Raw genomic sequence first — 23,366 nt, forward strand, 5'->3', positions numbered from 1 at the left:
CATTGGCTACATTGGGTAGTTTGAAATGTGTTGGGTACATCATACAGATTATTTACTAGGTTACATTAGTGTAGAAATTTGGATAGCAGACTAACTTCGTCCCAGATGCCTCCTCCCCTAATTTCACTGCCAGTGATGTCGTCGTCCTATCGCCCGTCGCTGAAGGACTTAGCCCTCCAGGTAGAAGTCGAGGCCATACTAGAGAAGGACACTCTCCAAGAGGTCTGCAACAGCTCCCAGGATTCTCCAGTCAACTCTTTCTTGTAGAGAAGGCATGTGGTGACTGGAGGTTCATCATAGATCTGTCACCCTTTAGTGATTATGTGCTTCAAACATCGTCAAGAGCCATTGTCAGTCAAGCGATTAGGCCTCTGTACTTTGTGATGGCAATCGACATTAAGGATGAGTACATCTGGATTCCAATGCATCCGACCTCCAGGAAGTACTTCTGCTTTGTCGTAGCCAGCAAAGTGTACCAGTTCAAAGTACTTTACTTCGGGCTCTCAGTAGTTCCTGAGGTGTTCACCAGATTATTAACACTAGTACCAGCATAAGTACATGCCAACGGAATTTGTCTGCTGCGATACCTAGACAATTGGTTAGTAATGGCAGATTCTGAAGAAGCCCTTCTCTTTCATCGAGATAGTCTCCTTGCATTTGGTCTCGATATAGGGATTATGGTGAGTCGAAAGAAGTGTGTGTTAGTGCCAATGCACAGGCTTGCTTACCTCAAAATGGACATCCACCCAGTACTCTGGAAAATCTTCCTGCCTGAGGAAAGTAGCACTCCCATTCTTTTGACAACTCAAACTGTCAGCGTATCATTGGCAGAGACTACTAGGTCATCTAGTGCCCCTGGAACATCTCATTTTAAAATGCCACCTTCACCTACAGTCGCTCCAATGGGAGTTGAAAATTTGCTGGTTGCAACATTTTGACCACCTGTTTTAATTGATCATGATTGGGGAAGAGTCTAAATAGTATTTAGAATGGTGGCTGGATGTGATGAATCTTCTAATGAGTTCCAAAGTTTTTGTAGTTCATAGAAGCATCAAAAGAATGTTGGGGAGCACACATGTGGCAACACATTGTGACGGGCCAAGAGTAGGTTGTGACTCAAAAGGCAAAATGGAAGCAGCTGAGTAACCTTATTGCAGAACATCCAGTTTATATATACACACTAGGTCCCGGCAAGAAGGTCACAGAGTACAACAGGCTATTTCATGTCCAACCGGCAACCAGTTCTGTTAACAGTTAACAATAAGAAAAACAGACAGGTTGATACAAGTTGCTGTCAGTGCGAGGGGAGAACGAAGATACAAAGGATATATACAAAAAAGAGAAATGCCGTTACTATGTACGATCGTGTGACACAGGTGGTACATGGCTCCCCCTAAAAATGACACTGTGCATGTTAAATAGGGCGTCCTGATTTAGAGAGGCGGGTCACCTGGCAGGAGATAAGCAGGTTTTAGACGATCAGTGGAGACCCAGTCGTCTTTGCCACGATTGTTTAGTAGGAAAGCTTTCGGACTGCATCGGATCACAAGGAAAGGGCCCGTGTAAGGGGTCGTTAGCAATGGCTTGCTAGTGTCGTGGCGTAGGAAGACGTGCGTTGCAGACTGGAAGTCTGTCGGTATGTGATGCTTCGCTTGGGCCTTGTAAGTCTGGTGCATGGGTTGCAGAAGGAAAAAATTTGGCAGGGACGACCAACGGGTCGCCATACACCATTTCAGCTGCCGAGACGCCCAGGGCGTCTTTAGTCCCAGGAGGACCCAGGGAAGCTGAGTAAACCAGTTGGAGTCCTTGCAGCAGGACATCAAAGCTGCTTTGAGGGTGCGATGAAAACGTTCAACCATTCCATTGGCAGCAGGGTTATAGGCAGTTGCCTGATGTAGGGTGATGCCCAGGAGATTCACTAATGATGTCCACAATTGAGAAGTGAAAGTGGTTCCCCTGTCAGAAGTAATATGCTCAGGGATACCAAATCTTGCAATCCATCATGAGAGTAAGGCAGATGTACATGAGGCGGACGTTGCAGTTTCCATGGGAAAGGCTTCAGGCCAACGAGTTAAGCGTTCGATGACGGTAACAGGTAACAATGTCCTTGTGATGTGGGTAGGGGGCCTACAACGTCGACGTGAATGTGGGCGAAACGACGCTGAGGTTGAGGAAAGGTGCCCACTCCTGAATCCGTGTGTCAATGTACTTTGGAAGTTTGGCAAGAAGTACAGGCGCAGACCCAATCCTTAGCATCCTTAGAAATGCCGTGCCGCATGAACTTCGTCTTCAGCAGTTGTGCAGTAGAACGGCATAAGGGATGTGAAAGGCCGTGAATGAAATCGAACACTTGTCGGCACATGGGACTAGGAATCCAAGGTCGAGGTCTACCAGTACTGACGCCACAGAGGAGGGTGGTGTTTGAGTCGTCGAGGGGGGCGTCTTCCCAACGGAGGGATGTGCAGGATGTCTTACATGCTTGATACTCTGGATCCTGTCGTTGGGCTTCAGCCAAGGCGTTGTAATCCAATCCCAATGGAACGTCGGCCAACGTGTTTCTTGACAGGGCATTTTCCCAGGGACATGTTGAAGGGTACAATTGTATTCACCCACGGCGGAGAGATGTCAGCGTTGACAGCCAGACCAGGCGTCAGACTGTCGAGTGAAGGCGTGCACCAGAGGCATGTGGTCTGTGCGAATGACAAAGGGTGTATCTTCTAAGAAATGGTGAAAATGACGGACAGCCAAATGTACTGCCAGCAATTCGCGATCTAAGGTAGAATAACCCGATTCTGCCTCGGACAGTTTTCTGCTGAAGAAGGCCAATGGGCGGAGAGAGCCGTTGACCACCTGTTCGAGTACTGCACCAATAGCGACGTCACTGGCATCGGTGGAGAGAAGGAGAGGGGCATGTAGGATGGGAAAAGTGAGAGCAGCAGCTGTTGATAGGGCCTTCTTTGCATTGCAGAAGGCCGCTTCTTGAAGGGAACCCCACTTCAGGTCTTTTGGCTTGCCCTTGATGGAGGCTTAGAGGGGAGCAAGAGTGACGGCAATGGCTTGCAGAAAACTGTGATAATAGTTGATCATGTCCAAGAATTCCTGCAGTGCTTTGATGGTTGAGGGCGTGGAGAAGTTTTGAACGGCTGCTACCTTCTCAGGGAGGGGATGGACTCTTTCAGGAGTGATGCAGTGCCCTAAGAACGACACTTCGTTGGTGCCAAAGGTACACTTGTCGTACCGGACTACAAGGCCGTTTTGTTGCAGGTGGTCGAGCACGATGCGCAGGGGACGGAGGTGTTCCTCTTTTGAGGAAGAGAACACAAGTGTATCGTCCACATAACATACACAGAAGGGAAGGTCCCCTATGATGCCATCCATGAGACGTTGAAAAGTGGTCCCAGCATTACGAAGGCCAAAACGGGAGTAATTAAAGGTGTCTCTACCGAACGGAGTGGTGACGGCTGTCTTGGGGAGGTCTTCTGGGTTCATAGGCACCTGATAATACCTCTTCAGGAGGTCGAGCGTGGAGAAAACCTTTGCTTTGTGCAGGTCATGTCGGCGATGTTTGGGAGGGGGTAGTGATCTGGTTCTGTTTGCATGTTAAGGCGCCTGTAATCCCCGCTCAGACGGAGTGAGCTGTCTTTTTTCAGGACAATGTGTAAGGGTGACGACCATGGGCCGGAGGCCTTTTGGCAAAAGCCCATTTTTTCGTTTCGGGGAACGTCTGTTTGGCGGCTGTCAATCGATCCAGTGCCAGACATCTGGATTTTGCGAAGACTGGGGGTCCTGTCATCTTGATATGGTAATAAATACTGTGCTTGGGAGGAGCCGTGGGTGTTTGGCGAAGTTCTGGACGGAAAACTTCCGGGTACGACGTGAGGAGGTGGGCGTAAGCATCCATGGGTGCACTGATGTGGAGAGCGAGGTTGGAGGGGGGCGGGTTGAAGAGGTGTCGACAAGTGCGAGTCTGTGTTGACCAATCGTCGGTGGGCGACAACCACCAGAAGGTGGAAATGGGAGAGGAAATCCGCACCGAGGATTGGCAATGTGATGCCAGCAACGAGAAACTTCCAATTAAATTTTCTGTTTCCAAACGATAATGTGAGGTTCTCGTAACCGTAGGTGGGTATCAGAGATGTGGTGGCAGCTACCAGGTGGCCGTCGGAAGACTTAGACAGACTACGTCGTGTTCTGAAGAGTTCCCATGGCAAAAGAGAACGACAAGCACCCGTGTCTACCAAAAATCGCACGCCTGTTCCTGCATCATGTAAAAAGAAAAGATTAGAAACACGGGAGGCCACCGCCACGAGCGATGGCCTACTTACACGTTTTTTGGCCACTGATAATCCTTGGCACATTTCTTCACGGCAGCCCCCGAATCTGGAGTGGTAGTAGCAAAAGTGCAACCGATGGGCGGCAGTAAGTGGCTGTAGAAGTCGTTGGTTGGGGCGCAAGCGATTGGTGAGTGATGGGTGGCTTTGTCGCCTCTCCGGCACGTCACGGGATAGGCGTGTATGTCCTACGGCATTCACACCAGCTTCGGTTGACGTTAAATAGGTGTCCTCTTCATCAGGAGTGGAGGCGTTGATGGAGGTCTTGAAGGTCGTGAAGTGGCTGTCCATAATGGCGTCAGCTTTGGTCATCAAGTCCTTTATGGGTAAACTATCGACTTCGCGTATGGCAGCGCTTACAGGTTCAGGTGAACGGCGTACCCAAAGGGCATGAAGTAGGTTCACCTCACGAGGAGAGCCGTCTGCAGCAGGTTGCAGGCTAGCGATACTGCACTGGTCATTTCCCTGAGGGTGAGCAAAGCCCTTTGGTCCCCCAACGGTTGTTGAGAGAGCTGAAAAAGCTTTGCTGTACGGGCAGCTGGCGACGGCGAGTACTGCTGCAGAAGGTCTGTTTTGAGGGTGTCATATGCTATTGGGGTGTCTCCTTGTTTGCAAAGTCAGTCGGATATTTCCTGGAAGGTGTCCTCGGATATCGCCGCGAGAACATAATCTGCTCTGGTGGTTGAGCGTGTCACGCCATTGATGCGGAACTGGACTTCTGCGCGCTAAAACCAAGCAGATGCCTCTTCGCTGGCAAACAATGAAAGTTTGAGTGGGGATTCGCCAACTTCCGTGATGTCTGCCATAGTACCAGTGTGGGGGGGGGAGGCGGGAGGAGCGAGTTGACTTCCGGGGTTACCAATGTGACGGGCCGGGAGTAGGTTGTGACTCAAAAGGCGAGATGAAAGCAACTGAGTAACTTTATTAAAGAACATCCAGTTTATATATACCAAGTCTGGGCAAGAAGGTCACAAAATGCAACAGGCTATTTCATGTCCAACCGGTAACCTGTTCTGTTAACAGTTAATGATAAGAAAATCAGACAGGTTGATACAAGTTGCTGTCAGTGCGAGGGGAGAGCGAAGATACAAAGGATAATACATACAAAGAAAGAGAAATGTTGTTACTATGTACGATCGTGTGACACACGGTTGGTGTAACATGGTTTCAGGACAGTGGTCCGCACAAAAGCATTGATGCCATATAAACATGTTGGAGCTGTTAACAGCCATTCTTGGACTCCAACAGTTATGTCCTCTTCTAACTGGTCACTCGCTGGTGTTGTCAAGGGTGGTAATTATCATGGCTAGTTCAGCTTCGCCAAAAACAATATACATAATATAAATGGAGGAATGTTGTATGCTTGGAAAAATACAAATGATTACAAATTTGTCATACTGTTCTTGTCCACAGGGTGTACTTATCCTCTTGAAATGAACCTGGTTTCATGGTTTAATTGGGCATTTTGGTGGTGTTTATTCCTTCTCCCATTTACTGTACATCCGTGAAATTTTTGCCATTATACAGTTAAACTTTATATATACTCTATATATACAGTATACATACTGTACATACATGAAACATACTTACATTCACCAGGTATTCATGCATCACATGAAAAAAGTAAGTACAGTAATTTATTTATACTTAAATGAGATGCTGAGATTTCCTGGTTAACTTTCATCTATTTTCTATGCAAAATTCTCTTGCAGTCATTATTTTGATTTACAGCTGTGGCTTTAAAAGTACATAGATGGGTTTTTATATAAAAAGCATAGCAATTTTGCAACTGTTTTATTGTACACTTTTATACCCTTTTTTAGCTTACAGATTTTTTTCATCTTAGAATTAAAAAAATATTTTTATTTTAGGGTTCAGCAGCATGTTGGTGTGGTGGAACATGCAGTCTTCGATGAATCAACCATACCTGCACGTAGAATAATTGTTGCAACTGCCCAAAATGTCATAGCTGCTTTGTCTACAAAGAATGGTATGTCACCTAATACAGCTCTGTCAAGGGTTGCAGCTTAGTGTAATCATTTATACGCTTTGTATGTTTTCTATAGCTGCCTGCATATGAACTTATTGATATGGTTACATTTCACTTATTTTTAAAAATTTCTGTCCTTCATAGATGAAGTGGCATTACATTTATCTAAAATTATACTTAACTGAACTTTAGGGAAGTTCTGGCTATTTGAACTGATTGTTATCATTATTCTTTGTTAGGGGAGATCGTTTGGCGCCATGTTATGGAAAACAATGAGGGTGAGGGAATTGACCTCCTGGTGAGTAAGGGATCAGAGGTAACAATTGTCTTGGGGAACCTTCTCCGCACCTGGGATTCAGTTTCAGCGGCACTCCTCGAAGAAATACCTTTGGACTACTCCTCTTCTCTCTCTGGGTAAGATTTATTCTTGCTTTTGTCCTTAATTTGCAATCTTTGATAATTATATAAAATGAATGCTATGTAGCTGCAGTTTGAAACTAATGAAAGTCTGAACACTTCTAGGGTTTTGATGCGAGCTGTCAGCTTAACTGAAAATGAGGTGGTGTTAGCTGAATTGGTTCCTGGTTCATTGGCAATGACTACGCTGGATCGATCTTCTGGGGCTGCTTTGGATCACGCTACAGTTGCTGCACCATGGTTACATGAAAAAACAACGTGAGCTTATTTATCATACCTTAGATAATGTAGTCACAGGCTGGTTAATGCATTACTGTAGTGCAGTATATCTGAATGTAACTGTTATAGTAGACAAACTGTAGAACCTATGTATGCTGCTTATAGAGGAACTGAAAATGTATCTGTAATTATAAGTAAAACAAAGAGCTTTATGCTTGAAAATCAAGGTACTGTATTTAATTATTTTGAATTTTTATGCTTAATAGGGTGAGTCTGAATATCCTAATAATTTCAAATATCTTATGACAGTATCTGTTAGGCTTTAGGTATCAAAGGGGATATAAAAAATTATTCATAATTATTGTATCCATATGTCATAATTATCAGTCATCTGTTTTTATAAGTGGTTTGAATTTTTTTTTTGGTAAGTGGATGCCATAATGCCCATTTATTTTTATTTGTTCCGTAACTGAAATACAAACCACGCCATTTACATGGGGTAATTACTTCGGCGTAGCTGAATGACGAGCCATAAGAATTTTAACGAGGGTTTACTACCCCGCCGCTAGTTAGCGGGGGGTAGGGAGGGGTAGCTAGCTACCCCCCAGCTAACCCCCCCCTCCCCCTCACACACACCGGTGAATGCTTCACTTTACTTTTAGCTCGGGCAGAGAACAGACCTGTCTGCTCTCTCCCTCACTTTGACTGCCATATTTAATCTGTTTTTGCTTTTTCTTTTCCAGTGTGTTTGAAGTTGGCCTCTACTGACTATGCGTACATGCCCTGGACTTCCCGGCCGCCCTTGTGGGACCTTTATGTCGGCGGTCGACACCGATCCCCACACCTTGTGTCCTCACTGTAGGGGCCAACGGTGTGATAGCGGAGAAGGACACTCAGGTGTTCACCAGAGTGTTCACCCTGATATCTTCGTGGGCTCACAAGATCGGTATCCGTCTCCTTCGTTATCTGGACGACTGGCTGATCCTAGCGGATTCGGAGGCAACCCTTCTTCGCCACCGAGACAAGCTCCTCGAAGTTTGCCAGGATCTAGGGATCGTGGTAAATCTCGAGAAGTCCTTTCTGCAGCCCTCTCAGAAACTGGTATATCTAGGCATGGTCATAGACACCAATCTGCACAAAGCCTTCCCATCAGACGACAGGATAGCAAGGCTGAGGAAGGTCGCGAGGCCTTTCCTCAATCGAGAAAGACTCCCAGCTCAAACGTGGCTGCGTCTCCTCGGCCACCTCTCCTCCTGTGGCCCGTCTCGTTCCCAACGGTCGCCTCAGAATGAGATCTCTCCAGTGGCGACTCAAGTCCCGGCGGAATCAAGGTCACGGATCCCCGGACACTATGGTCCCTGTGGGTCCTGCGGAACGGACGGACCTCCAGTGGTGGGTGGTGGACGAGAACCTACGAAAGGGAGTGGATCTTCTCGTCCTTCCCCCGGATTTGATGTTGTTCTCGGACGCATCAAAGAAAGGGTGGGGGGCCAACGTTCTGAACCACAGGACCTCAGGCCTGTGGTCAGAATCAGAAAAGTACCTTCACATAAACCTGCTAGAAATGAAGGCCGTGTTCCTGGCACTTCAGAAGTTCCACCAAGTCCTGGCGGGCCACTCTGTGGTGGTGATGAGTGACAACACCCCGGTGGTGGCTTATATCAACAAGCAGGGAGGTACCTTTTCAGAACAGCTATCCCATCTTGCAATAGAGATTCTGAGATGGTCCGAAGTCCACTCGATCACACTAGCGGCTCGCTTCATTCCAGGCAAAAGGAATGTGCTCGCCGACAGTCTGAGCAGAGCGACGCAGATAGTGAGTACCGAGTGGTCTGTGGATCGTCAAGTAGCCAACAAAGTCCTGACTTTGTGGGGTTCCCCGATGGTGGATCTGTTCGCTACAGCGCTGAACTTCAAGCTCCCGCTGTACTGCTCCCCGGTCCCGGACCCCAAGGCTCTCTGGGAGGATGCCTTCCAACAACGGTGGGACAACGTCGATGTGTACGCCTTTCCCCTGTTCTGTCTGATGAGGAGGGTGCTCAACAACACCAGAATATCAGTCAATCTTTCAATGACCCTGATAGCTCCTCTGTGGCATTACGCAGAATGGTTCCCGGACCTTCTGCAACTCCTCACGGAGGTGCCGAGAGAACTCTCTCCACGTCACGAGCTACTCAAACAACCACACGGCAACATCTTCCACAAAGCTGTAGCTTCGCTTCGACCTCACGCCTGGAGACTATCCAGCATCTCCTCACGGAGAGAGGATTTTCGCAACAAGTTGCGAGCAGGATGTCTGGTCACCTGCGCAAGTCATCCGCAGGGGTCTACCAGGCGAAGTGGAGAGTCTTCTGTGGTTGGTGTCGTGGAAGGGGTATCTCTCCCCTCGATGCCACTATTCCAGCAATAGCGGAGTTCCTCGTGTATTTGCGGGAGGAAATGCGCCTTTCAGTCTCGGTAGTGAATGGCTATCGCTCAGCCTTAAGTCTTGCCTTCAGGCTCAAAGGAATGGACATTTCTTCCTCGTTGGAACTTTCCCTTCTCATACGGAGTTATGAACTTAGCTGCCCTCAGTCGGAAGTGAGACCTCCTCCATGGAATGTGGTTCGAGTTCTCATGTCTCTGAAGAGACCTCCCTACGAACCATTACACCAGGCTTCAGATCGCCACCTTACCTGGAAGACGATTTTCCTGCTAGCATTGGCCTCGGCCAAGCGAGTCAGTGAGCTACATGGTCTCTCGTACGACATAGCCCATTCAAAGGGATGGGGGGAGGTAACGTTCAGCTTCGTCCCTGAGTTTGTTGCCAAGACTCAGAATCCGGGAGTGCCGGACCCTAGCTTCGACTCTTTCCAGGTTTCGAGTCTCCGTTCTGTAACAGATGACCCAGACCATCTCCTACTGTGCCCAGTGAGGAGTCTGCGGTTGTATCTTAAAAAACAGCTGCAGTTTGTCCCCAGGTGCGAGCCCTGTTCGTGAGCACCGGGAAGACGAAGAGGAAGGTCACCAGGAATACTATCTCGGCTTGGATTCGAAGGGTTATCCATCACGCCTTGAATCTTGACCCTTCTCCGTCACGTCGCCCTAGAGCGTATGATGTCAGTGGCATAGCTACGTCCCTGGCCTTCAAGAAAAATTATTCAATGACGCAGGTCCTTCAAGCTGGGGTGTGGAAGCGTCAGACCACCTTCACGGCCCACTACCTGGAAGACGTGACACACAGGAGGCTCGATACGTTCTCTATCAGCCCTGTGGTGGCTGCACAACAGCTGGTCTATCCTCAGGCTCCTTAATGGACAAGTAGCAGAGGGTTGAGGGCATTGTTACCCGGTTTTAGTCTGCGTGAATGAAAAGATCTGTCTGGCCCTTATTCTTTTCTTCATCCTCTCTTCCCTTGGAGAAAGCAGCATCCTGTGTTCTCTGCACAGCCTACCTCGAACCACTGCAGGTAAACCATGCTCCCTTGTGTTCCTAGTATTAAGTGTAATACTGTCATGTCCCCATACCCTGATGAGGTGGTATTGGGAGAGTCCTAGCCTAGATTTCCATCTGAAGAACTCCAGGTCAACTTCCTAGGACGAGTCACTTCTCACCTTCACACACAGCTTATGTAGGCCGCAGCAGTTTCACAGCGTGCTAGCGAGGAGTAGGGATTCTTTATTTCTTGAGTACTTACACACTCGAATTTGGAGTCCCCGGGAAAGCCAGTATGGCAGGGACTAACCTCCCTACCTAAGGGTTGAGCCACCCCATGTAAATAGCATGGTTTGTATTTCAGTTATGGAACAAATGACAAATTTGTAGATGATTTGTATTTTTCCTAACTATACAAACCTTAGCTATTTACACATATTTGCCCACCAGCCCTGTCCCCCGGGATAAGTCCTACCTCTAAGCAAAGTGAAGTATTCACCGGTGTGTGTTAGGGGGGGTAGCTAGCTACCCCTCCCTACCCCCTGCTAACTAGCGGTTTGGTAGTAAACCCTCATTAAAATGTTTATGGCTCGTCATTCAGCTACGCCGAAGTAATTACCCCATGTAAATAGCTAAGGTTTGTATAGTTAGGAAAAATACAAATTATCTACGAATTTTTCATTTTGGTCACATCTGTATTACATAAGCTTTTAACCATGGATTTTTGTAATACTGAGTTGTTGGAATATCATTTCTTCCTAACTGAATAAAAACCCTTGCCCTGTTATAGGGAGAGTGTGTCTTCAGCACAGCTAACTCCTACCATTTTTTCTCACCCTGGGAGAGACAGTGCTACTCCAGGTGTCCCTTTGGGTCCAGGTCTATTCAGTGAAGACAAAGAATAAGGTTACCCCGAAAGACAAGAGACAATGCAGAGAGAGTACACCTAAGTGTGGTGCTCCTTCATCTCGACACACACTGCGTGTCAGGGTAGAAGGGGTCCACCCTTCTTTTCCTCTTTTCGGATGGAAAAGTCCTAAAGACCAATCGATAGGAGTTGCGTTTGTGGGACTCATGCCATTTTCTCCCCTTGTAGAGGCAGTGTTACTTTTGCATGTGCCCTAGAGCACTCTCCTATAAGAGTCAACCCTCAAATGTTTAGTGTATATGTCCTGGAGTGCTCTCCTGCAGGAATGCATGTTCAAATGTTCACATGTGTTCTTTTCCACCCACCCACAAGTTGTATCCTGTGCAAAATAATCATGAAAAAAGGTCACTCACTGACCTGAGTGAGTTTGATACAGAGTATGTTTTTGCATCATGTACAAGGTTATGTACGGGAAATGCTTATTTCCACAAAAATATGTATGATTACAAAGTTCATGTATTCACCATGCTTACTCAATGCCGTGTAATCAGTTACTTCACATATCTTTATCAGTGAATTTTTGATCTCAGAACTTCTGGCATCTGCTTTGTCCTTCTCTTCCATTACGATACAATGGAAGAGGGATCAAGGACCTTTCTCATCGCATGTACAGGCTACAAGATCTTATTGGTACGAGAGCAAGGTTTTCGTGTGCTCTGCTCTTTTATGTTTTATCTTTACTTCTGATTGTGTTCACTTTCTGCAAGGCAGGTTTCCTAACACTTGTTCTCCACACTCATCATTTTCAGTTCTGATTGTGTTCACTTTCTGCAAGGCAGGTTTCCTAACACTTGTTCTCCACACTCATCATTTTCCCATGGGATCAGCCATGTACCCCAATCTCAAAACTTACAATAGTTTACTGAGATCAAGAACTAGACAATCGTTTTCTGCGATTGGTATTGAAGTTTATGATTGTCCACTGAGATTGAGAACTCTATGTTTATATTCGGTAATCGGAAGCCATGCAATCACTCTCCGATGTCAGGAACCTTTTAATTGTGTACAGCAATCAGAAAATTTAGATTCCATCCATCCATATACCAAGGCACTTCCCCCAATTTTGGGGGGTAGCCGACATCAACAAAGAAACAAAACAAAAAGGGGACCTCTACTCTCTACGTTTCTCCAGCCTAACCAGGGACTCAGCCGAGTTCAGCTGGTACTGCTAGGGTGCCACAGCCCAACCTCCCACATTATCCACCACAGATGAAACTTAATAATGCTGAATCCCCTACTGCTGCTACCTCCGCGGTCATCTAAGGCACCGGAGGAAGCAGGAGGGCCTACCGGAACTGCGTCACAATCGCTCGCCATTCATTCCTATTTCTAGCATGCTCTCTTGCCTCTCTCACATCTATCCTCCTATCACCCAGAGCTTTCTTCACACCATCCATCCACCCAAACCTTGGCCTTCCTCTTGTACTTCTCCCATCAACTCTTGCATTCATCACCTTCTTTAGCAGACAGCCATTTTCCATTCTCTCAACATGGCCAAACCACCTAAACACATTCATATCCACTCTAGCCGCTAACTCATTTCTTACACCCGTTCTCACCCTCACCACTTCGTTCCTGACAATATCTACTCGAGATACACCAGCCATACTCCTTAGACACTTCATCTCAAACACATTCAATTTCTTTCTCTCCATCACTTTCATTCCCCACAATTCCGATCCATACATCACAGTTGGTACAATCACTTTCTCATATAGAACTCTCTTTACATTCATGCCCAACCCTCTATTTTTTACTACTCCCTTAACTGCCCCCAACACTTTGCATCCTTCATTCACTCTCTGACGTACATCTGCTTCCACTCCTCCATTTGCTGCAACAACAGACCCCAAGTACTTAAACTGATCCACCTCCTCAAGTAACTCTCCATTCAACATGGCATTCAACCTTGCACCACCTTCCCTTCTCGTACATCTCATAACCTTACTCTTACCCACATTAACTCTCAACTTCCTTCTCTCACACACCCTTCCAAATTCTGTCACTAGTCGGTTACCAATATTGGTTACCAATATTGGAATCATGTGATTGGGAACCACAAGATTTGAAACAAGAGTCAAAGTTTATGCGTGCCACAAAGGTTCATCACCTTTGAGCCACCAGGGAACTAGTTCACCTGTTTCCATTATCCATTCCTTCACAGCATAACTACCATAGAAGAGGAAGAGGATAAAATCACAAAAGCGCAGGACGATCAATCTAGTGTGTAGTTGCACGAGATTTAGGCCATTCCCTTGGCATGGTTTTGTGGGAGGAACAGCGCTGTACCATGGACCCAATCCCCCAAGAAGGAATTTTGGTATGAAGCACAGGCGCTCATGCTTCCAGCACTAGGTTTCATATGAGACAAAACAAACGCTGTTAGTTTGGATGTTGTCAATTGCTCGCGTCCCTTTCCTGCCTAGTGACGTTCTCGAGACGCTTCGGGGATACCATTGCGCAGGAACTTCCAACTCGCTGATACTACTTGGGCACTAATAAAAAAACTGAGATGCCATGTCATGCTCACAAAGTTATTGGAAAGGATTGTCTTCAACCAAAGTCTTGTGTATTTTCTTCTGGAAGAAGGCGTCAGAGATGACTACCCTTAGTATTGGAATTCTGTAAAGTATAATGAATGATAGTATCATTGTTCCTGGTCTTTAAGCTGACAGTAGGGTCTTTGCTGGAGACTCAAGTGAGAACACAATGTCCTGACATCTGAGTGTGCTGCCATGGAGTCTTCTTCTATGACCAGCCTCCAGGCTACATTGAGGTTTGATTGCTGGGTTGTCGCTACGAGCCTGAGTTTGTCAAATCCCAAGTATGAAGAGGTACACTGATTTGACCTGATTAGACACCAAGAAGAAAGCCTACTTGATGCACCATTCAGATGCCCCATGGGCCATTTGAAATCCAGAGAAAAGGAATACGATTGCCTCCTTTGTCGCCAGACAAGTTAGTCAAGCGAGTTCCAGTTCATCAGACAAGTGAGTCTAGAGAGTTCCATCCCTTACATAATGTATTTGTACATGAGTTGCAGTCAGGTTCCTGCAAAAGGAATGACATCAGGAGCAAACAGGTCTCCTCTTCCACTAATCAGTGACCACCAAGGGCCTAGGCTCTTCAAGAATAACTATTCTGAGATCCCCATTGCACCTTGAGCAAGCGGTGAGAAAAAATCCTGCGACCTACAAGTTCAGTTGGCTACTCCAGGCTCTGCCTCCCAACGAAAAGCTTTGACAGTGATCCTGTTCACCTTGCAGCCTGGCCTTCTAGGTAAAGAGGGATAGGAAGAAAGGCAGAAAGTATCATGGAATTTCGTGACTCCAGCTTATATGAATGTGTACATGCTAGTCAGTACAGTGTGCAGTGTGAACATATCTATCCCTACACTCTTCCGGATCGGCAAAGACAACCCTTTCAGAGACTTCCCCGGTAGATGAAAATGCTAGCTCCACACATCCCCCTCCCTAGCGATTTCTCCTATAGTTCCTGAAGATTTATTGATTTACAACCAGGGCTCCCCCCTACCTTTGGGTTGGGTCACAGCAGGAATGTGGAATGATCTATCATAGGTTGTTGCATGATGAACTTCATAAGGAAGACTCCTCTCCTCTGAGAATCTACCGTCGACAGATGTAGAGGAGATGGGATGAGGCGGTCACCTAAATTTCCTCCCACCCAGATGTGTTCGACTGAAGGATTGCACATGCTTCTCAACCTTCTGGGAATGCTTGCAATGTTTTTACTTTGCAAGTTTTCCAAAGGGTTTGATAAAGCACTTGGTAATGATAATGCCCAATAATTCCATCCATGTCCAAATTTACAATCGGATCCCGTACGCAAACCCTTCTCTAATGGTGCAATCATATTAGCAGAAGATGCAATGCAATTGTGCAAGGTTATTTCAGGCAAGAGGACTGTTCAAAGAAACAGGCGCAGGCTCAATTGACAAAGTCCTTGAGTATGGTTTTAGGCTATCCCTACATTATTGTGCAGCAGAAAGGCATAGTTTCTTACCATCACTTGATCTGTTCATCGTGCAGTAGGATAATAAACTTTTTGGATTCTCCCTGTTACAGACTGTCTGCGAAGTTCAAAGACATTTCCAACATCTCTGGGAATCCAAGATGCTTACACCTTTCTGCCCCTCTTTCCCTGGCTCTCATATTCCTCAACAGTCGGTGGAAGACAATGATTCAGAAGGATCCTGATTGCTCCCTAGCACGGCCATGTGTCGAATGGTACCCTGATTATTTGTTTATCTCTCTTCCTTCATCGGGGAAACTCCCCAATTTCCGCAGTAAAGATACCGTTGAGTTCCTGATCTAAGTATTCAACTTGGATTCAGACCTGGACTCTCTTAAGAGAATCCACTTGACTCTTTGGGAGGCAGGGTTTGTTTGGGAATTCACAGTCTTTACTCCTTAAAGTCATCACTCGTGCACCATTATCTGATTTGAGTGTATTGACATCCAGGGATTTTAAAGTGGTCAGCATGGTTATAGGGGCTTCCTCCCCCCAAAGGATGAGTCTCCTATTAAAGGACAAATGTTTGCATTTGTGTAGGAACAAATAAAGAAATTTGAAAGTAATTTGTATTTTACATAACCATACAAAACCGAGTCCCTAAAGTTTCACTTTCTGCCTCAACCACTCTGCAAGCCTTAGTTAAAGGTCACTGGTGAGAGCCGAGGCTTCCCTGCCACTATCCCTCCAGCAGCTACCTACACCTCTTTTTAAATTTTAACAGCCAATTTCCAGTGAAGTTGAAAACATCCTCCTATTAAGTGACTCATGTTTTTATAGTTAGGGAAAATATAAACTATTGTACTTTTAGAATCTAGGATAATCTGAGTTTTTTAAAAGCTGAGTTTTGTCTCATTTACATAATCTGTACATAAGTCTTTTGTATTTTGCTTAAGCGTGCTTTTGTTTTTCAACCAGGTGTCAGTCTGTTGAGAGGACATTGGTGTGTGTTGAGCTGAGCCTTGGACTTATCTTCACACTTCCTCTTACTGCTGCTTCGCCGTCTTTTGCATCCTCTCCTCTGGCATCCCTGGGAATGGACGACCCATCTAGTAATCCACAAATATCCCTGGAGAAGGTTGCTGGAGCTCCCGATCACATGGTTATTCAGGTAAACAGAAAACTTGGCATATTAGTAGCCCTTGATACCCTTTTGATTATAGTATTATTTGTAATGTATTTTGATATGTTTTTTCAAGCATTATGCTATATACATTTTGATTGACATGAAAAGATTTAATCATGTGATGATTTAAAATTATGACATTTTATCTTTTATGTGCCTTTGGGATGTTTTCTTTGATAAAGTATTTCCTGAATTCATTTTATTTTGAGTTTATAAAACCTGCATTGTACTGTTAAGATATGGAGATTTGTATACTCTTAGCAATACGTATATTGCATACAGGGACATGGGCAATTTTTACAGTTAATTTTTTTTTCAAATTAGAAAACATTTTACATATCTTTCCTTTTTAGGGACATGTAAATTCTGGAAGCATATGATAAAATTAGTGAACTTGGTTGGCTATATTAATGATGAGAGCAGTATTGACATAGATTTTTATTTAACGTATTGTGTTTATAGAGGATGTTTTATACCTAGTTTCATGCATATGAAATGTTTGATATGCAGCAATAACTGCCTTAATTTGATTTCAGACAATGTATCTTTATTAAAAAATCCAGTAACTGTATTAATATCTTGTTCTTCATTATTCTCAATGTTTAAGTTGCCCAAGATCTTTGAGCTCTCCTGTGGAAATTCTAATGGTAACATAATTGATTTATGGAAGACAAGTAGCCCTGCCAATTTTCATGTCAATTTCTATTCACTTTTGTCTTCGGTTACAACGGGTACATACAGTATGTACTGTAACATGTTATCCAAAGGGTGTTTGATCATTTTCCCTCTCTATACAGTGAGAATGGTTGATTGTTGGCTTTTTGTCAGTTATGAAAGTGGAGCATGAATTTTGTAAATGCTTTTGAAGGGTGGTTACTGCAATTGGTGTATGACAAGACCAGCTGTAAAGTAGATCCACACACTGCACTTCTTTGTAGGGGCCATGATAGTTTGCTATCATCCCTGTGTGGTAAATGCAAATCGTGGCCGCCTAGTCAGTGGCTGGCTTATTCTTTGTGGAGGAAAATAAAGAGCATGTCCTCTCTGGTGTCATCCTTGGCAATGCTCTAAGTGATGCCGAAGAGATTGTGTATAGAACATTATCCTCCTCATCAAGTTTGCTGATCACTGAGTTCTTGCTATAAGCCCTGCATTCTGTTCTTAAGGGGAGTATGCATCAGGAGCAAGGAGAATTCAGATCTTCTTTGGTAGGTTTTTCAGCGTTTGGTGGAGTGTAGAGTTCCCCCAGTGATCACTGCACACCAGCATTTCTAGGAAGCTCTCCTTTAACCTTACAGACTGCCACTGAAGAGTTGACATAAAGAAAATCTAGCCTTAATATAAAGGTTGTGACATAAGTCTAGAAGGAGAGGTAGAATGTCTGGCTTAGGGTTAAGCTGTCATTTTGTTATCTGCTGGATCGGATTGGATGCTAGATGAAGGCAAGCCTCACAACCAAGTAACTTTTCTCTATAGACAAGTTCTGTATTGAAGTATCTTCTCCATCCTCCCAGATAAGGGAGAAAGTGGAGGAAAAGTAAGTAACTCATTTCTCATAATGACCATACATTCAGACACAATATCCTTAAATATATACATTCTTCCATGACCACCTATCAGCCTAACACCTGTGACATCTTTATGCTCAGGTTGCGAGGAGGTTAATAGGAGTCATTACTTTTGCTCTTCTCCTAGACCAAAATGCATCGATATTTCCTGGGTTAGTAAACCAGCCAGTCTGGCTGTTGAGACGTCCTCTCTTCCTTTGGATGAGTCTTCTATTAAAGGTCTAATGTTTGTACTATGATTAGGAACAGATCAAAAATATTTTTAATCAATTTGTAATTTTCCTAACAATACCAACCTGACACCTTCAAGTTATACTGCCCCCCTCAATCACCTCTTAACTCTAAGGCTATGGTCAAAGTGAAGACTACGCTACCTGGAGCATGGGCAAAGCCTACCCTCCACTTGCCAGCTACTGCTACTACCTTGTTGGAAGTTTAAATGGCTGTTCTAGCCTTTGCTGAAGTCAAATTCCATTGAAAGGTCTCAAGTTAACAGTATATACTGTAGTTTAGAAAAATAAAAAATAATTAAATTTTTTTTTTCATTTTCAAGAACAAATGTTTTTATATGCATGGGAACTAAAAAACAAATCTAAAGGTAATTTGTATTTTTCTTAGAAATATAAATCAGAGTTCTTTCAAGTCAAACTTCCTACTCAACCACTCCTGTGAATCCTGAGCCAAAGGTAAAAAGTGATGTCTCATAGAGAAGTGGGTGGGGCTACTCGCCCATGCTGGCCATCTATCATTAACTGCCTCATTAATTAATTCAACGTCTGTTCCAGCCCCATTAAATACATTCCCTATTTTAAAGGACTCAGATTTATATACATACATACATACATATACCAAGGCACTTCCCCCAATTTTGGGGGGTATCCGACATCAACAAATGAAACAAAAACAAAAAAGGGGACCTCTACTCTCTACGTTCCTCCCAGCCTAACAAGGGACTCAACTGAGTTCAGCTGGTACTGCTAGGGTGCCACAGCCCACCCTCCCACATTATCCACCACAGATGAAGCTTCATAATGCTGAATCCCCTACTGCTGCTACCTCCGCGGTCATCTAAGGCAACGGAGGAAGCAGCTGGGCCTACCGGAACTGCGTCACAATCACTCGCCATTCATTCCTATTTCTAGCACACTCTCTTGCCTCTCTCACATCTATCCTCCTATCACCCAGAGCTTTCTTCACTCCATCCATCCACCCAAATCTTGGCCTTCCTCTTGTACTTCTCCCATCAACTCTTGCATTCATCACCTTCTTTAGCAGACAGCTAAGAATAAAAATGACTTTTAGGATTTATATTACTCTATCAACAATGTCTTAGAAATCCAGGTTACTGTAGTAATATTTTAGTGATTTTGGTGTATTAACTATGAATGATAAAGTTATCAATTAATTTTTCAATATTAAACTTAGCCGGTGATTATATAAGCTGCAGCTCTGCTGCTCGACAGAAAACTCTACGTTCAAAATCCGCCAGCGATCGCTATGCAGGTAGGGGGTGTACTACAACAGCGCCATCTGTCGTGCAGGTACTCAGTACTCAATGTAAACACAGAACTCAATTTTCTCTGTCGTGCCACTGGCAAGACCTACTAATTCGCTGTTGCTAACTGGATTGGTTTTCACAACTATTTGGTGAAGTACACGTTTCTAGTTTTGAGCTTTCGCTGTGCAGGCTTTCTCTTCAATAAATCCTTGCATTCTTTTTTTGATATCGGATTATTTGTTGATGACTTTGGATAGTTTTTGAATTCCCCTTTGACCAATTCAAAATGGCTGACCTTTCTCAAGTCCCTAAATTCAGGAAGTGTAATGCTAGGGACTGTTCAAGGCATCTTCCGAAGGCCTCTATCGATCCTCACACCGTTTGTTCCAATTGTCGGGATAAAACCTGTCAATTGGAAGATCGATGTGAGGAATGCGTTGGGCTTTCGGAATTCGATTTTATCGAATTCCAGAAATATACACGTAGGCTAGAGAGAGATAGAGTCAGGAGAAGTTCATCTCGCTCCGTTGAATTTTCCTCTCCTCATGCCCCACAACCTATTCCTTCCCCTGTAGTGGTTGCTCCTGATCCCCCTTCTAGCACTCAAGAACCTTCGATGGCAGATATGATGCGTGCCATCCAAGCTCTGGGTGAGAGAGTCGAGTCCTTGGCTAGTGACCGTAACCAGCTCATGGCAGACGTCAAGGAGCTGAAGTTTAAGAGTGCAGTGGGTAGTGATAAAGTGAGTGATTGTGTTGTGGATAGTGTTGCGCTTGAGGGTTCGTCTGTTCGTGCCTGTCGTCCTCCCAGTCCGGGACCTCTTGCAAGCTCCCAAGTCCAGGGGAGAAGCAATGTCGTACGACCAAAGGGTTCGAGAGGCTTTAATCAGCGAACAGACGTTCCCTCCGTGGTTTCGTGCGTATCTACCCAAGATCGCCCCACCCACACAAAGACGATAGAGCCCATTTATTCCTCGTCTGCGGAAGAGGTTTCTCGTAAGAAACATGGACTAAGGTTTCGCGGCCTCTTAAGCGCAAGTCGGTCCCTTCCGCGCAAGTCCAACGGCCCAGTTGTAGCCACTGGGTCAGTTCGGACTCGCTGCAGTCTTCCGACGACTGCTCACCTCCTAAGAGAGGCAAAGCGGTACCGCATCAGGCAGTCACACCGTCTGTTGCCGCACCTGCTCCTGTAGACCCTAAGTGGTCTTTGCTGCAGACCATGCAGTATCAGTTAACGTCATTGATGCAGGACTTTCGTGTGGAGAAGGTTGACGCTGCACCAACCTCTAGCCTACAACCACCCACGGTTGTGCGTCCTGTGGACGCTGAGGCGACCTTCTGCCGCACTCCAGTTGAGAGAGTCCCGCCACCCATGCGTTCCAGTGTACCCTGCCAGCCGCATGTTGACGTTCAGCGACGCACGGAACCTTCCGTTGACGTTAGCGAGGTACAACAACAGTCCTAAGTTGTTTTGTTTTGACGCGGTGCGTCAACCTCCGCAACCCAGTGTGGTTACCTCGGCTCGCCCACATCAGACTAGACAGTCTGGAGTAGACGCTATGCGTCCCCGCGCTGCTATGGTTGTTGCCAGTTCACAGACTGGGCAACAGTTCCATGACGTTGCGTCCGGTTCAGTCACGCGTGCACCCGTGCTGCCGGACTCAGCTGACCAGCCGATTCCTACTCCTTTGCCGCTTCCTCCTCAATTCTCGGATGATGGACTCTCTGATGATGACGACGCGGCACACATTGATGTCCCACATTCGGACCTTGACGAACCCAAGACCACGCAACCCTCTTTGGACTTTAGAAAAGTTCTTGCTCTGTTCAAAGAGATGTATCCGGACCAGTTTGTGTCTGCGGCTCCACGCTCTCCTCCGTCAGAGTTTGCTTTAGGTACGCAGTCATCCGCGCCTGCCTTTACGAAACTCGTCCAAGAGAGCTTTACGAGTTTTAGGAGATTGGATGCAGTCCAAAAGAACCTAGGGAAGACAGCCTTTACGTTTCCCCCTGCGAAACTCTCTTCCAGATCGAGCGTCTGGTATGCCACGGGAGAAGTTCTCGGCTTGGGAGTTCCTGCCTCTGCCCAGGGCGACTTCTCAAGTCTGGTAGACTCTCCCCGCAGGCTAGCCATGAGACGCTCTAAGATATGCTGGTCTCCTTCGGACCTAGACCATCTGTTGAAAGGAGTATTTAGAGCCTTCGAGGTCTTTAACTTTTTGGACTGGTGTCTGGGAGCTTTGAACAGGAAGATCTCCCCGTCTGACAAGGAATCTTCCTTGCTCATAATGTCCTGCATGGACAAGGCCATACGTGACGGATCTAGTGAGCTTGCGGCTTCGTTCGTATCCGGGGTCCTCAAGAAACGGGAGAACCTTTGCTCTTTCCTGTCAGCTGGAGTAACACCGTGTCAAAGATCAGAACTTCTTTTTGCTCCTCTCTCAAAGTGCCTTTTTCCAGAGGACTTGATTAAGGAGATTGATTCAGAAGGACACCCATGACCTGGTTGCGTCCTCTGCCCGCAAAGCCACCCCTTTGCCTACCTTGTCAAGACCCAGGATGGACACTCCAGCGTCCAGATTCATTCCGCCCTTTCGTGGCAGAGCCTCCAGCAGAGGAGGTGTTCGTGCCGAAGGGAGACGTGGGAAGAAGAAAGGTACCAAGTCCTTTAAAGGCAGTGTCTGACTGCCACCTTCTTCAGACAGCAGTGGGAGCCAGACTCAAGAACTTCTGGCAGACCTGGGAGAAAAGAGGCGCAGATGCACAATCTGTAAAGTTGCTCAGAGAAGGGTACAAGATCCCGTTTGTACGCAAACCCCCTCTAGCAACGTCTCCCATCGATCTCTCTCCCAGGTACAGAGAGGAAGAGAAGAGACGAGCTTTGAAGCAGGAGGTCTCTCTCTTACTAGAAAAGGGAGCGGTAGTCAAAGTCCGGGACCATCAATCCCCGGGCTTCTACAACCGTCTCTTCTTAGTAGTAAAGAAGACAGGAGGGTGGAGGCCGGTGCTAGACGTCAGTGCGCTGAATGTCTTTGTCACAAAGCAGACGTTCGCCATGGAGACCACAAAGTCCGTTCTAGCAGCAGTCAGAAAGGAAGACTGGATGGTCTCTTTAGACCTAAGGGACGCATACTTTCACGTCCCCATCCACCCAGACTCCTAACCTTTTCTGAGATTCGTTTACGAAAAGGTTGTCTACCAATTTCAAGCCCTGTGCTTTGGCCTAAGCACAGCTCCTCTTGTGTTTACGAGGCTGATGAGGAATATAGCCAAATTCCTTCATTTAGCGGACATCAGAGCCTCCCTCTATTTGGACGACTGGCTTCTAAGAGCTTCTTCCAGTCGTCGCTGTCTGGAGAATCTAAAGTGGACTCTAGATCTGATCAAGGAATTGGGTCTCCTGGTCAATATGGAAAAGTCTCAACTGGTCCCATCCCAAACTATTGTGTATTTAGGGATGGAGATTCACAGTCAAGCTTTTCGGGCTTTTCCGTCGGCCCCCAGAATAAGTCAAGCCCAGGTATGCATCCAGAACATGCTGAAGAAGGAACGATGTTCAGTCAGACAGTGGATGAGTCTGATAGGGACACTATCATCCCTGGAACAGTTCGTCTCGTTAGGAAGACTACACCTCCGTCCTCTTCAATTTCACCTAGCTGTTTACTGGAAAAAGGACAAGACGCTAGAAGCGGTCTCGATCCCCATTTCCGAGAAGATGAAGTCGTCCCTGACTTGGTGGAAGGACAGTATCAGCCTCAGAGAGGGTCTGCCTCTGGCTGTTCAAACTCCCAACCACGTTCTCTTCTCGGACGCATCGGACGTAGGCTGGGGTGCGACATTAGAC

At 45.9% G+C, this 23,366-nt stretch overlaps 1 protein-coding gene across 1 annotated transcript in view; it reads left to right on the forward strand.

The window, feature by feature from the left end:
* EMC1 (ER membrane protein complex subunit 1) overlaps positions 1 to 23,366 on the forward strand; it is a 110,041-nt gene that overhangs the window by 22,711 nt on the left and 63,964 nt on the right. The window contains exons 2-5 of the mRNA XM_068384458.1: positions 6,203 to 6,321; positions 6,561 to 6,735; positions 6,844 to 6,996; positions 16,250 to 16,442. Coding sequence (XP_068240559.1) covers positions 6,203 to 6,321; positions 6,561 to 6,735; positions 6,844 to 6,996; positions 16,250 to 16,442 — 640 coding nt within the window. The remainder of the gene's footprint in view (positions 1 to 6,202; positions 6,322 to 6,560; positions 6,736 to 6,843; positions 6,997 to 16,249; positions 16,443 to 23,366) is intronic.

The sequence above is a fragment of the Palaemon carinicauda genome, chromosome 12, assembly GCF_036898095.1.
Source record: "Palaemon carinicauda isolate YSFRI2023 chromosome 12, ASM3689809v2, whole genome shotgun sequence".
NCBI lineage: Eukaryota > Metazoa > Arthropoda > Malacostraca > Decapoda > Palaemonidae > Palaemon > Palaemon carinicauda.